General features: G+C 46.3%; 1 protein-coding gene across 1 annotated transcript; it reads right to left on the minus strand.

The window, feature by feature from the left end:
• Nucleotides 1-1,897: 1,897 nt before the first annotated feature.
• Nucleotides 1,898-16,457, minus strand: NCBP2 (nuclear cap binding protein subunit 2). Its single transcript, XM_086944243.1, has 4 exons — nt 16,233-16,457; nt 8,535-8,716; nt 5,595-5,733; nt 1,898-2,341 (listed from the first exon to the last, which is right to left on the minus strand). The coding sequence occupies exons 1-4, from the start codon at nt 16,302-16,304 to the stop codon at nt 2,270-2,272; spliced, it is 465 nt and encodes a 154-aa protein (XP_086800369.1). The 5' UTR covers nt 16,305-16,457; the 3' UTR covers nt 1,898-2,269.
• Between the last annotated feature and the right edge of the window lie 565 nt (nt 16,458-17,022).

A 17,022-nucleotide genomic window follows, 5' to 3' on the forward strand; every position in this document is an offset into this window, starting at 1 on the left:
TATTAGGGTTTTCTTCATATGGCTGGTAGTCTTCACAGTCCAGCGACCCCTCCCATCCCTCCTCTAGGCCTAAACCAAGGGAAGAGGACTCAGGCTTCAATCTATGCATCAAACGTTCCTGCCAGCATCAGGCAACGCCCCTCCAGGTGTGGCAGGGATCAGGATTGGGATGACGTCGCCAAAGAGGAGGGTCGAGAAAGTAGGACCAGCGCCAGTCCAGATCCAGGAATGAATCCATTGGGGACCGCCAGAGCCGCAGAACCAGATGAGACCTCCTCCGACTACGCAGGGCCCAAAGGCATGCCAGAGGGGTCGGGCCGCCCAAATAGGAAGCACAAGGCCTCATAAAATGCTTTAATCTGGTGGGTGGGTGCTCTTGGCTCTACCGAAGAGTCAAGCCTCGAATGCAAACACTTCCTCGTCTCGTCAGCTGATGGGACAAGGAGAAGTCGAAGACCTCTTTATCTTCCTCTTGTGCCTCTTACCTGAATGTTGAGGACTTTGAGTGGGACAAAAAACGTCAGGCTCCGCAAACACTCCTGGGACCTTTCTCTCAGCCAGACCTCTATTTTTGAGGAGTCACATGCCAGGCCGCCATGAGCACCCAGGGGTACTGTTCAAGAAAAAAAATCTTCTGGATCCAGTCTGACACCTGGGAAATTCAAAGGTAAGGAATTTGAAGCTAGAAGTCTGTCAGATTGACCGGGCAAGGATTTTAATCCTCGAGATTAGCCTTGCAATCAGTAAACATGGCAGTGTCCAGTTCCTTACCCATGCATTTTCCAGCAGCCACAGAGGTAGCATGCAAACTCCTTCTGTGATATAATGCCTCATCGCCCAATTCTAACAAATGCACATTTGTAGAAAGCAGTTTCAGAACCATCACAGTAAAAGAAACAGAGGGGTAGACATCGATATTGCATGCCCTATCCAGGTCCTCAAATTGCTGGCAGCTGTACACCCAGCTAACCTAAGCTCAATTTAAAGTGGCATGCACCATCACAAAAGTGGAGGCCAAGCCTTTTATGAAACCATACACAGCAATGTATTCACACCATCTGCCTCTAACTTACCATGCAAGTGCAACAAAACGTCAGTATTTGCATGGACCAAAAAAAAAAAAGAATAGGACAAGTCACACTCCATATGACAAGGGGGTTTGCAATTGCACTGGCTATATTATGCTTACTCAGACTACAGGAAGTATAGATATACAAATGTAGGTACAGGAAATGTATGAAGAGGCCACATTTCAACAGGTAATTTACCAACTAGGATAGGTCATACAGGTCAAAAGGGTTGACTAGGTAAGCACAAACTCAACCAGGGAAAAGTGGGGATTCAACCCATCCATTACATGAAAGACTATCAGGAGAAAGGAAGAGGACAAGGAATTGTAAATGAATTACAAGCCGAAAAACTGATGGACCGTTGGAATAAAAAGTTAAATTATACCTATGCATGAGGAAAGTAAATTAAACAAGATGTTAAAGTTTAAAAGAACAATACTAGATGTTATTGAAAAGGTTGCTTAGATGTGTTGTATGGTGGTTTGCATTTCCTTTTTATAGCCGAAAGAGAATGTGATGTATATACTGCTTTCAAAATTCAATAAAGAAATATATTTTTGTAAGTGATGGAACTCTTTTCATCCATTAGCGAAGGACAGATGCGGGTCAAACCAGGGTCTCCAAGTTAAGGGTTGAAAAGTAAGCTGTACACTAGAGTTTCAGCTATTTCAGTTGCAATACATCAGAATTTGATAATTAACTTTAAATTATTTTGAGGGTAATTAGGTTAAAATGAAGACATCTGATCAGCAGAATCTGCTTTTCGCCATACTGCCACAAAGTCATATGAAGTAAATATCAAGATTCATTACAAAAATAAAACACCATTATTTATCTGGGATTTTATTTCCAGAAAAGGTGCACAAACAGGTTTCAAAAATACAAAGCCGGTTAGTGCCAAACAAAACATTGCACATACATGTCTACCATACACACATACCTCAAAGCATGCCTTTGTTGCAGAACAACTAGATGTAGGATTACAAATCGAAGTAAAACATCGTATTCCTGTCCCCTCCCCAGTTTGTTAGCTACTGGCAATAGTAACATTTCTTCTTTTCTTGCAGATTCTAGTCTTTCATTGCCTTTAAAAATTGAGAGCAATAAGATTCTATGTCTCACAGTTCGAACAATTGAATAAAAAAAATTCTGTTTAGGAACCTAATAAACTTTAGTTCTGAATGTGCTACACGTCATAGTCACAAAGGTTGGACTATTTTTCCATAACCGCCTCTTCCAGCATCATAATCTTGCCGATATTCATCTCGGACCTACAAAAACAAATACAAACGATTTAACAGAAAGATTGTATGAGCAAATTACAAAAACTAAAAAGTGGGAAAATATGCTAGGTACCAAATACTATAGCAAAACAAAAATATAGTAACACTGGACGCACCATTCAGCTTTTGTATTGCAGTCAAAGAGGGAGTGCCACCAGAAATAATTATTTTCTGTGGTTTTAAGAGATGCAATATAAGAGTGTTTTAAGAAGGGCTTGGGCCACAGTGTCCAGACAAATCGTGTCACAGTTGGGTGGAGGCTACCCACCTAATCACCATACCTAAAATAAGCCACCAAGAGTGTGTACTTTCCTCCAGTGATGCTGAGGTCACCACAGTACCATGGCCTGCCCACCTTCCCAGTAACATGGTAAACTAGCAGGATTAGAGGGAGATTTTAAACACTGAGTTATGGGACATGAATAACAGGCGTACGGCAGGTGGTCACACACTAGAGGCGTGTAGGAGGCAAAACCATGACTAGACAGACCTCTTTGAACAAGCAGAGGACCACTGCTACCGTTATGTACCACTACGACCAGAAACATCTAATCAATGATCCCACCACAAACACGCAACTAATTGCACTAGGGGTGTGTTTAATACAGGAATGTATTAGCAGAAAAAGTTCAGCTTTCGCTAGGTGTTATGTGATCGCTTTGCTGAAATGGATCAGAAAATACTATTCTAATGCTGCAGTATGTTCCCCATATCTGGACATTGCTTTATCCAGTCATTAACCAGGGGATCTTGGCAACAAACTGAAGGTAAATTTTGTTAACTACTATGTGTGGTACAGCAAAAACATAGTATAAGCTTCCAGCTATAACTAGAGTGAATGAAACACTGGAGCATGCTTTAAGATGGACATATCTCGATGTAAGGGAAAATTGTGGCTTGAAAGGAACCATAAAAAGGACAGCTAATGGCCAGAAAAATTGAATTTTGGTTTTGGGTGGAAGTGTTAATCATAAATAAAAAAATGTTTAAGTGAAGGTATGCGGCCATCCACATATTCGCCTGAAAATATGGGCTGTGTCCTGCTCCATTGGAAACTGTGAAATATTCGAACATTTTTACCAATAGAAATCTCTTTAGCACCATCTTGAAGACATATGAGCTCCATATATTAGGGAGGTCCTTATCAACAATCTTAGTTAAGTAGAATTTGATATCCACGCAATTAAAACTTTGCAGCTGGATGATGGCAATTGATCAAAGTAAATCTTCTATAAAGTGTTATAATTGCGACAGCACCTCAAAACTAATGTATTGCCATCTGTAGTGCGAACCTTCCCCAGTACTCCTATATGGTCATTCAGAACATCAAATTTAGAAGTTCTAGATAGGTATACTGGCACTGCTTTTGTGAGGAACTGGACTTGGCATTACAGCCATTACTTCAAAGGAATGGACATTTACTTCGTACTGCAATCTGGAATCTGTCGGACAAAGAAAGCTCTGCCCGCAGCGTCCTGCAAATGTCCTTTGAATTCCCTACCAGCATCAAAAAACATAACTTGGTAAACTTCAAAAACAGCTCTGAAACAAAGTCTTTGTGCTTGGCTATTTACAGTGGCTATACCCAGTTGGTAGCTTGCAGAATCACACAGCAGTTTCGTTTAAAAGTGCTGTAAATAAATAGACATCCCCTTCCCCAAAACCTAGTTTGCACCCGTTAAATCCTCCCCTTTTAAAACTCATTCCATTTATCTACTCAAGAAAAGGTATTCCACGGCACTGGGACATGTCACGAAGGGCACGACCCTTAAATCGTCCAGGAACTGAGGGACGAATATGACATGCCCCATACTCAATTTTTCAAATACTTGCAGTTCCGACATGCCATTTCCCCTGCCCTGGAGGGACTAGACTCCCTACCGGGATTCAGTCCACTGGAAGCTAAGCTATTCATGGGGGAACTGGTGGAAAAGAAAATATCCCGCATTTACCAGTCACTGGTTATTCATTGCTCCCCCTCTCTGGACAACCTGCGAACCACCTGGGAGAGAGACGTAGGAGAACTAGATGAAGAGGGTTGGAGGGAGGCTCTTACAGCTCAGAGGGAGGCGGCCATCGCTGTACGATTGTGCTTCATCCAATTTAAATACCTACACAGAGCTTACTATACGAGAGAGAGAGATTGCGGCGGGCCGGTTTGATTGCCTCCGGCGACTGTCTGAGATGTGGCCGGGAGGTGGGCACCTTCCTACATACGGTATGGTCCTGTGGGGCATTGGAGAGATACTGGACGCGTGTATGGGATTGTTTGGATGAGGTGTTGGGCTGGAAGCTCCCCCGTACATCGCAGCTGGGCCTTCTTCATGTCTTGGAACAAGTGGGTGGTAACGTCTACAAACCACACTTACTACTTCTGGGCCTGACGGTAGCCAAGAGGGACGTGGCCCGCGTCTGGAAGGACCCTAGGGCTCCCCCAATAGAGGTGTGGAAACAGGGATTGGATTACTATATGGGATTGGAACGTCCAGTGTTTGAGGCCCGAGGCTGCCCCAGAAAGCACTACAAAATATGGAAGAGATGGGCGGAGTACAGGGAGTTGCGGCTGGAGCCGCCGATACAGCGAGATTTAGCTGGTGAACAACTGTTTTGAGAAAAGGGGCGAGGGAAGAGTGCATCACCAATTTCATAAAGACTGTTTTGCTTGGACCTGTGTGGACATCGTGAACGGGGCTAGGGTGGGACCCGGGTGGGGGTAGTTCTTACGGGGCATGGGGGGTGGGTGATGTTCTATAATAATGTTTTATCTTAATTACTGTATTGATTGCTATTCTCTGCATTTTGATCTTATACTCACAGCCCCTCCGGTGTTCGGAGTACTGTGAATGTCATGCAATCTTACTCAAAACAACAATAAATTTTGTTCAGAAAAAAAAAAACAAAAAAAAGGGTATTCCATTTAACACAAACCAATTCAACAACATGTTCTATGCAACGCCACAATGAATAGCCACAGTTCATCACATTTTGGGTGGAACAATCATCACACCAGTAGGCACGAACAATGCATATAATTATTTTAACCCCTTCCATGCTGGTGACGAACCCCAGCCGTCATGCACTACGGTGCTTGTGTGCTGATGACGGCTGGGGTTCGTCATGGCCCGCCCGTGTTCGTCCGGCGGCCGCACAAGGGAAAAATCGCGGCCGCACGGAAGGGGTTAATACAGGCTTACATCTCATTTAAACAAAGAAAAAAAATAAGATTCTTTAATTTACTTACCTGGCCGCCAGATCTTCCACGGCCAAACTGTCTACCTTCTTTGAAGCCTGCATCCCAGTCAGTTCTGATAATTCGATCATCCAGCCTTGTACTGTTAATATACCTCATACAGTTTTCTGCATCATTTCTTAAATAATATCTTGCAAGAGTGTTAAAGAGTCACATAGAAAACAGTCCACGTGAAGTGCCCCAATTATAATCAGAATATGAGCAATAAACAGTGTACGAGTCATCAACAAAACAGGGGTTATGGTACATATGAAAACAAACACGTGCAAAGCATCAGACTGTCTTATCAAAAGAAGATTGGGCTTAGTTAGACATCAATCCCATCCAACTATAGACAAATTGAACATTTTCACACCGCGGATCCCAAAGTTAGTGCAAGCATATGGACCACAAAGCATAAATTTACAAAAATAAAATGGGCATTTTTGATTAGCAAACTGCTTTCTACAACAGTGTAACAATGTTTAGTTTAACTAGAAGTTATTTGTAGCCAATACTTAAAACAAATAATTCACGTCCAAGAATTTTTGTTGGCACCCACATACCAATAAAAATGGGCTGGAGGATCAGAATTTTCTAACTTCCTCATGGAATGAAAACGAAAGCGCATTTCCTGGAGCTGTGCAAAACAACAAGCCCATGCATATGTTCTCCTTTGGAGAGAAAGCGTGTCTGTGGAAAAGATCTATAGCTTCAACAAATCAGCAGATTTGTCAATTATTTGTGCAGTTAGAGGAAAGCAGTCGGCGAGTGGAAATGTTAATAATATATGATGTGGTGATGGCACATCAACTGATCTAATCAGCATGAGTTTATATTTTTTGTGGGGCATTTCAATGCATGCAAGATGGCAATCAATCTACAGGCTTTTAGTAGGTTTTGCCACACTGATTGTTTCTATATCTTCCAATTTATTTATATTTGTATGCGTCATCTGCACAAAATTGCGATGAAGGAACTTGTATGCATAAGGTCATTATTATATTCATTTTAGTTCCAAGTTTTCTTGAGCATGTAATTACCTTATAGAAAGGCATCTAAGCCATGGATATACTGATCCAACTCCATCTAAAATGATTTTAAAAAACTAAAGCTTTTCCGTTTGTTTTCAACATTAAAGGAGAGCGGGGTTGCCTAAAGACTACCAGGAAAAACATTCAATATTTTGAGTTAGGAGGAGACAATCTCGAAATCAGTATTGCATGACACACTGTGTTAAAGACAGTGAAAAGATATAGCAGTGTGATCTCGAAAAATCCTCTTTGATCATTACTTGAAAAATCCTCTTTGATCATTCGTCATACACAAGTTGTCAATAACTGCTAATGAGGCTACTTAAGTGTTGTGGGATGGAGAGAACCAAGCTTTATCTAGCCCTAAAACTGGGTGTTCATTAATAAACAGAACATTGCGTAGGGGCTACATCTTCCAGCACTTTGCCATAAACAGAACTAAATATATAGGGTGTTAATCCATATTGTGAGATCTACTCTTTTTATATACAAGAGCTTGCTTCATCTGAAAGAAGAATGGATCTCAGTAAACCTAGGGGTTATAATCTTGCATACCAAATACAATACCTGGGAAGGATTAGGATCGAGAGCAGAACCCAGTTTTGTGGCCAAAATATTTGCCTTGGTCTCCAGGGAAGTGGCAGATCTGAACACAGAAAGGGTTGCTATTAGTGGAGTGTTTTGGTCAAAAGTGTACTACTTTAGTAAAAATCAAATTTATGTTGAATAATGTTTAAATTGTTTTTGTATATGACAAAATACCCCGAAGATTTACATTACTAAGAATGGCTGAATAATCGTCACTCTCGTGGAGGGACTGAACAGTTCATCAACGATGGTAAGGACTACTCCGTTATGTGCATTATTGATGCATTTTGCATCAAATGTAATGTGTGCTCGTCTTGCTTCTTTTATCACCACACTTAGTTTTTGCCTCAACGTTTATTGCTTTGCATCAAAGTTTTATAAGTCTTAGTTCCTCAATATACTAAGGATCTGGAGGGTTAGTGTGAAGTGTATCAACATTTATTTTGTTATCTAATAAAGATAATTAAGTGATAATTATTTAAAGGGTTTCAACCATGGTAGTATCTGGGTAGGACCCAATTGCTCACAAGGTCACTGGGGCCAAAATCTAGGACCGTTTGAGAGGAGGCCACACAACTTCTACGTCAGGCTTCTAACTGGAGTAGAAATCATCTTTCCAGGCACACAAAACTGCCAAATATGTGCCATCAATTTTCTGGATTAAATGCACCGTAGCCTATGCAGGTTTAGGGTAACAAAAACAAGCCTCGGATTAAAGAGCTTAAAATCAGGGCATGTGGTCAAAATGCTGTATCCGTACTGATCAAGGTAGGCTGAAGCTTTTGCGATATGTTTTTGGCGTCTGCCCACAACCAGAAATAAAGTATTAGCGTGTGCCTCTTTCACATAGTTTACTGAAAAAGTAAGAAAGGGGGTTTATGGTAGTCTGACGTGGTTGGGCAGATATGGAAGTGGAAAGCTACAATTATGTAACAAACTACTCCAATCAAGGAAAGCACAGCCACTGTGGTCTGATGAAGGGTTTTAAAGTCATTGATCACTCATAATATTTTGCACCCTATGCTCTGAAGAGACCCCCCCCCCCCCCCCCAAACATACCTAGCCACAGAAAAATCATATTGACCAACATGATTTAACCATGGTAGGAGTAACACTTTCAAAGTCGAATAGCAGGATAAAGCAGTATTGTCCGATTTGTGAACATGCAAAACATGAAAAGCTGAATCATTCCACTGGGATTCATATATTAACTGCAGGTTGCATGTATCCCTCCAGCATTATGAAAAAGATATTCGGCTCACAATCACTGAGATTTAAAAGAGTGTGGTATAAACTACTGAAACCACCATACAATATAGATAAAGGATACTCTACAAAACAGAAGCCACATGCGGTTTTCTTAATTTTGTCCAATCCCATGACTATCTTCTTGACATCCCCGCTTTTGCTGAAGAGCTCATAAATTTGTTCTTCTGTTGTGTAGAAGGAAAGATTCCCTACATACAGAGTGCTGCTGTGTTTCAGTAGCCTCTCCTGATCATATCGGTTACCCTAGTAAACAAAGGGAAATAAACAATGTCATCAAGTAATTACAGCAATCCACATTAAAGACTGTATTGTATATGGCTTAGTTCACACAGAGGTGGCGTGGTGTGCAAAAAGACTGGAATGCAACCCTGAGTAATTAATACCAATGGATAAGATTAATTGAAGCATTCTGCCCATCACTTTTTTGTAAACTTTAGTGTGACACCCTAAGTAAGGCAGATATGCCCAGATGTAGCGCAGGTATACCCAGATGTACCGTAGATATACCCGTGCACTGCTGTGCTACTGGAACCAATCTATACCAGGCCGACTAGCCCTAACAACCATTTACAATGCAATAGTTTCACCTTAGGAAAGTTTGAGCTATTGGCATTGTAAATGACAAAATTTGTATTTATGTATTAGTTTTGAAAACGGATAAATAAATGGCATTGTCATTACATTGCCATTAGCAGTATGTGTTTATGGGCCCAGGTTGAGTATGGTAAAATCCCGAGCAGGTGAGCCTGCGCTCGATCAGGCCAAATCAATGGAATAGCACTCACAGTCCTCTGTCACGAAAAAATGTATGTCTGATGGCTTTCGCGCACATACACCAAAGAAAAATTCTGAGCTAAGTAAGGAAATACAAAACACGTTTTGCAAATGCATTTTAGGTAAACATGTTGAAAGGAAAACATAGGGTGAACCCCTTTTTGAAAGCACAAGATACAAGCCCAACCTTCGATCCAAACTTCAGTGTCTTGCTTTCAGGTAGTGAATAACTGGCAGCCACATCCATTTGGAGCGGGGTGTTGCGTAAGTGAGGAGCTGCAGTATGGCCCGCGCAACCGACTCCACTGGAAATCTTGATGAGCGCAGATGACTATTTAAATCTTATGATCTGTTCCCATGGTAGCCCAGTCAGTTTCTCCTCTGCTGCTCTTTAGAGGCACACTAACCAAACCCACTTGCTGGCAACCGTGGAAAGGTTTTGCAATATGCTGCTTTTCAAGCACCAAATAATTGTTAATTAAGAGACATGCATAAACTTTTAGCAAATTACCCTAATCTACCAATGCGTTTTTCCAAGTTTATTGCTGGAACAATACAGGTTTTAAATCTCTTCTACTCTTCTGTTTTACTCAGCCATGGGCGAGGAGAACGGTCAAAATGTGCAATCTAAACAAATTAGCGGTTCCTTTAATAACAACATTATGCAGGATTTATGCAGAGCACATGTTAGAAAAAGGTCTTATACATTACAATACAGAGTAGCACACTGTGCTAGCAGAGCGGACTCAGCAGACCAGGAAGGGGAGATTCTGTAGAGAGAGTGGCAGCCATTTCGACAGTTTGGGATCCATGTAAGCAAAACCATCTGACCAGCACCTAGGAGAGCAAGGAATGGCACGGACAGCGGGAGGGGGGGTGCGGGAAAGGCACAGACAGCGGGAGGGGGGGCGGGAAAGGCACAGACAGCGGGAGGGGGGCGGGAAAGGCACAGACAGCGGGAGGGGGGCGGGAAAGGCACAGACAGCGGGAGGGGGGCGGGAAAGGCACAGACAGCGGGAGGGGGGGGGAGGGAAAGGCACAGACAGCGGGAGGGTGGGGGAGGGAAAGGCACAGACAGCGGGAGGGGGGGGGAGGGAAAGGCACAGACAGCGGGAGGGGGGGGAGGGAAAGGCACAGACAGCGGGAGGGGGGGGAGGGAAAGGCACAGACAGCGGGAGGGGGGGGGAGGGAAAGGCACAGACAGCGGGAGGGGGGGGAGGGAAAGGCACAGACAGCGGGAGGGGGGGGAGGGAAAGGCACAGACAGCGGGAGGGGGGGAGGGAAAGGCACAGACAGCGGGAGGGGGGGGAGGGAAAGGCACAGACAGCGGGAGGGGGGGGGAGGGAAAGGCACAGACAGCGGGAGGGGGGGGAGGGAAAGGCACAGACAGCGGGAGGGGGGGAGGGAAAGGCACAGACAGCGGGAGGGGGGCGGGAAAGGCACAGACAGCGGGAGGGGGGCGGGAAAGGCACAGACAGCGGGAGGGGGGCGGGAAAGGCACGGACAGCGGGACAGGTGGGGGAAGGCACGGACAGTGGGAGGGGGGGCGGGAACGGCAAACGGCAAGAAAAAGCACTCACCTGGACTTCTTCCGGCGGCGGTCGGCCTGCAATGACCAAAACAAACCTTCCCCCCCCCCCCCCCCCCCCAAAAAAATAGGAACCGCCCACCGCCGCAATGACGATCAGAAAAAGGTGGAGAGGGAAGAAATCGCAAGAACGCCCACAAATCTGGTCCGGCCATGACGGACAGATCTCTGTTCCAATGGCTAGCCTCCATTTATGGAGCTAGCCAATGGAACAGAGGGCGGATTCCCAAGCCAGAGTTATTCTCATTAGGTTTTCGCCTGTGCGAAAAGATGCGCAGTGCGCAGCTTTCACTTAGGCGAAACCTAAAAAGGGCATACTGGTGCTGCATTGTTTATGGAGGATCCAGCCTGAAGTCGGGGCTAGACTATTCCCATTGGAGCAGGGTTAAGACAAGAAGTATTAACGTACTTGGGAAGATTGGGCTGCATACTGAGGGATATATTTTGAGCATTGCACCGTACCACAGTGGTCAGTGGAGGCTGAAATCTGTGTTTGGTATATGATATGGGGAAGAATTGCTAGGGAGCGGGAGGAGAGGTACATCAGGCAGGTGGTAACAAGTATGTCATATGTGAGTGTTTTGTTTCTGGGAGAACGCAACTGGATGAAAATTCTCCAACTCTCTGGAAGTGAGACGAGTTGAGTGAGAATAAGTATGTCATAGACTGGCCTGAGCAGACAACCAGGCGATGGAGGGCTATGGTGTGGTGCTGTTTTCGTTTTGTTACAGTTGTGTACTGGGGTACATTATGGGTGTGCAGCAATATGGTTTTAGGATCCACTGACCCAAATGTATATCGGCCCGTGTGTAGACAGACCCAGTTTCTTGCCACCAATACCTATGTTACCCAAAGTGAATTCAATAAAAGGTTTTGCAGATTAAAAAAACAACTGAACTGCATATTGCTGGGTCCAAACTGAGGTGGCATGGGGTGCAAAATAACTATGGTCTGAGATGTAGACCGAGTAATTGCCCGTAGCTGAGAGAGTGATTCAAGCATTCCATCCAACACTTTTTAGTATACTGCAGCCTCAGGCAGGTCGCTCACCACGCCGCACAGCACCACCTGTGTATCGCCGCCCCTGAGCCCGCTGCTGCCGCTTGCTTGTAGGTTCGAGGCAGAAGCTATCTACCCTCGATCAGCCCCCTTCTCTCTGCCAGCACTGCTAAAATTGTGCTTCTGTCCCTGTGTTATGTTTTGTTGTATTTCGTGTTTTATTCCTTTTTTGCACTGTTATACTGTTTCTGCTCCCTTTGCCTTCTGAATCCCCCCCACCCGCTCTCCCTCCCGTTTTTCCCGCCGCTGCCTCCCCTGCGGCCCCAACCCCCTGCTTGCCCATTCGCGGACCCACTCCTGCCTCCCAGCTGCTCCTCCCTCCCACTATTTGGCAGCCGCTGTGCGGCCGTGACCAAGGCCAGTCTGCGCCTGGACCGCGCCCAGCGCCAGACTCCCTGGCCCCCGCAAACGCCGCTACGACACCAGCACCCTCCAGGCACTCAACACCGGACTGCACACTTGCTTCCTCGCCACCCTGAAGCCCACCAAAAATCCCTTCTCCTGCCGAAACTGCAGCTTCACCAGCCTCCGAGCATCCGAGCCGCCCACCGAAACAGGACGCAACCCCCTCAGATGCATACTACTGAAAACCCGCTCCGCACGCAAACACGCCGTCGAATTCTGGGACCTGCTCGACAAATCCTACCCGGATGTCGCCTTACTGACAGAGACCTGGGTGAACGCCTCCTCGGCACCAAACCTCACCATTGCCATCCCAGACGGCTACAAGATCTCCCGCAGGGACCGCACCAACAGAATAGGAGGGGGATTCGCCATCATCCACAAGAACACCCTCAAGGTCTTGTCCAGCACCGACGACACCCTCAGCACCGCCGAACACCTGCAGTTCCAGATCCACACTGATCCCAACACCACCCGCAGAGGAACCCTCGTCTACAGACCCCCAGACCAAGTTCAACGACTCCATTGCCGACTTAGTCGGCACGCACACCCTTTCCTCCACAGACTATATCCTCCTTGGGGACCTGAACTTCCACCTAGAGAACAACAACGACCAATTCCACCACCATGATTGAAAACCTCGCCAACCTCTGACTTACACAGCTTGTCACAATGCCCACCCACTCCGCTGGCCACACGCTTGATCCTATCTTCTCCGCAAGCCCGTCACCTTCAGCCACACCACCCAACTCCACTGGACAGACCATCGCTGCATCCACTTCTCCTTCCGGAAACGCACCACGCACCACCGCACTCAACAGATCCCCCGCCGCAGCTGGAGCAAAATCACTGAAAACCAGATAAACGCCACCCTCGCCCAAAGCCCACCTGCTGACCCCACCGATGCCCGCAAACTCCGGGGTTGGATCGACAACTGCGCCGACACTCTCGCCCGATCAAGAAACCCTCCAACAGGCACACTAACAAGAAAGCCAGCTGGTTCACCTCAGACCTCCAGGCCTCCAAGCAAACCTGCAGCACACTAGGGAAGAAATGGCACCGCGAACAGCTACGCAGCCCACAAGAATGCCACCCGTAGACACCATCACCTCATCAGATCAGCCAAAAGGGCCTCCTTCAAGGACAGACTCAACAACAACGCACACAACAGCAAAGAGCTCTTCAACATCATGAAGGAACACTCCAGCACCAACACCAACGACATCCCACCATCGCAAGACCTGTGCGACACCCTTGCCACCTTCTCCCATCGCAAAATCACAGACATCCACCACAGCTTCAACGACCTGACAACGCAGCCACCCGCGGCCACCACCCATATCAATCCCCTGCTCACCTGGACCATCACAAACGACGACGACACCACCAAAATCATGAACACAATCCACTTCGGCTCTCCGTCAGACCCATGCCCACACCACATCTACAACAAAGCTAGCGCCACCATTGCACCCCATCTCCACAAAGCCATCAACATCTCCTTCGAGACCGCGACCTTCCCGGAAAGCTGGAAGCACGCCGAGATAAACGTCTTACTCAAGAAACCCAAGGCAGATTCGAAGGACCTCAAGAACTTCCGGCCGATCTCCCTGCTCCTATTTCCCACGAAGGTCATTGAGTAGACCGTCAAGAGACAGCTGACCCGCTACCTCGAGGAGAACAACATCCTGGACCCGTCCCCGTCCGGGTTCCGCAGCAACCACAGCACCGAGACTGCCCTCATCGCCGCCACCAATGACATCAGGGCGAAACGGAAGCCCTCATCCTCCTGGACCGATCTGCCGCCTTCCTACGCACACACCTCCACAACGCAGAGATCCGAGACAAGGCTCTGGATTAGACCACCACCTTCCTCTCCGGCAGAACCCAGAGCATCCGCCTACCCCCTTTTGCTCAGAAGCCTCCGAGATCATCTGCGGCGTACCCCAAGGATCATCCCTCAGCCAGACATTATTCAACTTCTACATGGCACCGCTCTCCCACGTTGCCTGACTGCACGACCTCAACATCATCGCCGACGACACCCAGCTGATCCTCCCCCTCACCGCCAAAACCAACCTCCACAAAGGAATGAAAGCCATCGCTGTGTGGACTAAGAACAGCCGTCTGAAGCTGAAATCAGACAAGACAGAGGTCCTCATCCTCGGATCCACCCCCCTCAGCATAGGACAACTCCTGGTGGCCGTCCGCTCTGGGAACAGCACCTACACCCACCGACCACGCACGCAACCTGGGATTAATCCTCGACTCAACACTCGCCATGACCAAGCAAGTCAACATCGTCTGGTCCTCCTGCTTCAACACCCTCTGCAAGATCTACAGAACGGTCACCCAGGTCCTCGTCAGCAGCAGGCTGGACTACCGAAACGCCCTCTACACAGGAGCCCCGGCCAAACTCCCGAAACGACTACAATGCATAGAGAACGCCTCCGCACGCCTGACCCTCAACATCCCTCCCCACGGCCACATCACACCACACCTGAAGGACCTGCACTGGCTTCCCGTCAACAAGAGGATCACCTTCAGGCTCCTCGCCCACAACGCGCTCCACAACACCGGCATACCTCAACAGACAACTCATCTTCTACACCCCGAACCAACAGCTCCGCTCAGCCGACCTCGCACTTGCCACCGTCCCCCGCATCCGAAGAACAACCACCGGCGGCAGATCATTCTCCCACCTTGCCGCCAAGACCTGGAACACCCTCTCCATTCTCCTACTTCAGACCCAGGACCTACTAACCTTCAGGAGGCTCCTCAAGACCTGGTTATTTGATCAGTAGCAGCACCCCTTCTCACCCAGCGCCTTGAGACCCTCACGGGTGAGTAGTGCACTCAACAAATGTCTTTATTGATTGATTGAGCCTCCATGTGTAATTGTAGAGTCTTACACCGGCCGCACATGTTATTAGCAGTTGTCCTGGTACCATCTCACACCAAATGTTTCCATGCTAGCTTCCAAGATCCATAAAACATGCAATGGGTCCCATGTAATGCAGTTATTGCTATACTACATGCTATAAAAAGTTGGATGGAAGTTTGTAACTTCTTTTTAACTTGGACAAGGTCGAGTTTTGGGAGGTGTGCATCTCACCTAGTACTCCCATAATGGATTCAATCACCATACAAAACAGTTTCATCTTACCCTACAGGGGATGCAGTAACAGAAGAGAATTATTGTTCCACTAGTGTTTTGTATCATGTAAGCTCCATAAACAAAAAACGAGATAAAGAAACATTGAATTCAAGTAATATGGAAGATTCCAATAAATTATAAAATGTTTCTGCCCTTACCTCGACAGTGAACAGTACAGTTGAAAATGAGGTTTCCGGTAAATACATAAGTGTTTTTTTTTTAGGTTTTAGTAAGTGTTGGTTTACTATAACCTTGTATTGGTTTGAGATTGTGTTGGTGAAGCCATGTGCAATACGCATTTGGCAAGTTTCTCTCTCTCGCTCTTCCTCTTTCCAACTCCAATGATAAAGATCCAGTATCGCACAATGACCTGCAGGGGCTCATATGCAGCCCAAATAACAGATGATGGCGCCACAAAGATCTTTGCAGATCCAGTGGAGATAGTTAGTAAGACTTTTCTCCATATCAAAATAAACCACCCCATTTGTAGAAACAAGAAAATGAGAGGGGCCTATTAACCCTACAGCAAGCACTATTTCTTGGGATCACTGTCTGTTATGTTACATTGATTGGTCTAGCCCACTGGTAATCAGGCGCTTGGGCGTGTGTAGGTTGGTTTGTCCCCAAGATGCTTAGGGGACCTCTCTGGCTCTAGTCCTTTAGCTTTTGCGCTTTTCATCATTTCGACCCCATTCCTCCAATAAAGCAAGTATCCGTCCCTAAAACACGTATCCATCTCTCCCTACACCACAGTTCAGCTGTTTGCCCCTCCTGCTTACCCTGAAGTGCTGGTCCCGATACTGACTGAGCTCGACGTAGGTGTCACTCTTTAGCGGGGTCAGCGCCGACATGTTTACGCCTCCACTCAGCACCAGACCAGCGATCCAACCTGCCCGCTCCGGACCAAAACTTACCACAGAGATGCCTGACACTGACCAATCACAGCGCACGTTTCAGACGCTAAAAAGTCTCAACATAGAAATAGGACACAATCTTTTCGCTCCAGAGAAATTCATCACACTGTCGTTTTATGTTAGCGTCATTACATAGATTGACGCTTCCATGCGTCGGGGATCAGCACGATTATGCTGGATTAAGTCCTTGGGCCAGCAGTACCTTGCTTGATTAAGTCATTTTTGCACACCTCCGTTGTAAACGAAACAAAATTATTTGGGTGTATCGCAATAATTACACTTTTTTTAAAGCGCTTAAAATTTAGCAGTATGACATTTCAACATGAAACAATTATATTTGTTTTTTTACTCCATGGAAAGTGATTTTGAGGGCTTCTAATCACCAAACGACTATCAACTCTCAACATTCAAAGATGGCAACTGCATTTTGAATCCGAGGAGAATAATTTGTAGTCCTGGGTCTTTTTACGTGTCATACAAGAAACAGCCTTCAGTTTGAATACGGCATAGCTGTTAAATGTCCTAGGTTCGTGCTTGATGAGCTGATCCAAGCCACATTTTTACTTTGGGTTCTGGGACTTGCAGTCCTGGGTGTATAATGGAATAAACATAGCTGCCAGGCCTTTTTAAGTCCATGCCTGGTGTGTTACTCCAG

Source organism: Lissotriton vulgaris, chromosome 11 (genome assembly GCF_964263255.1).
Source record: "Lissotriton vulgaris chromosome 11, aLisVul1.2, whole genome shotgun sequence".
In the NCBI taxonomy this organism is placed as follows: domain Eukaryota; kingdom Metazoa; phylum Chordata; class Amphibia; order Caudata; family Salamandridae; genus Lissotriton; species Lissotriton vulgaris.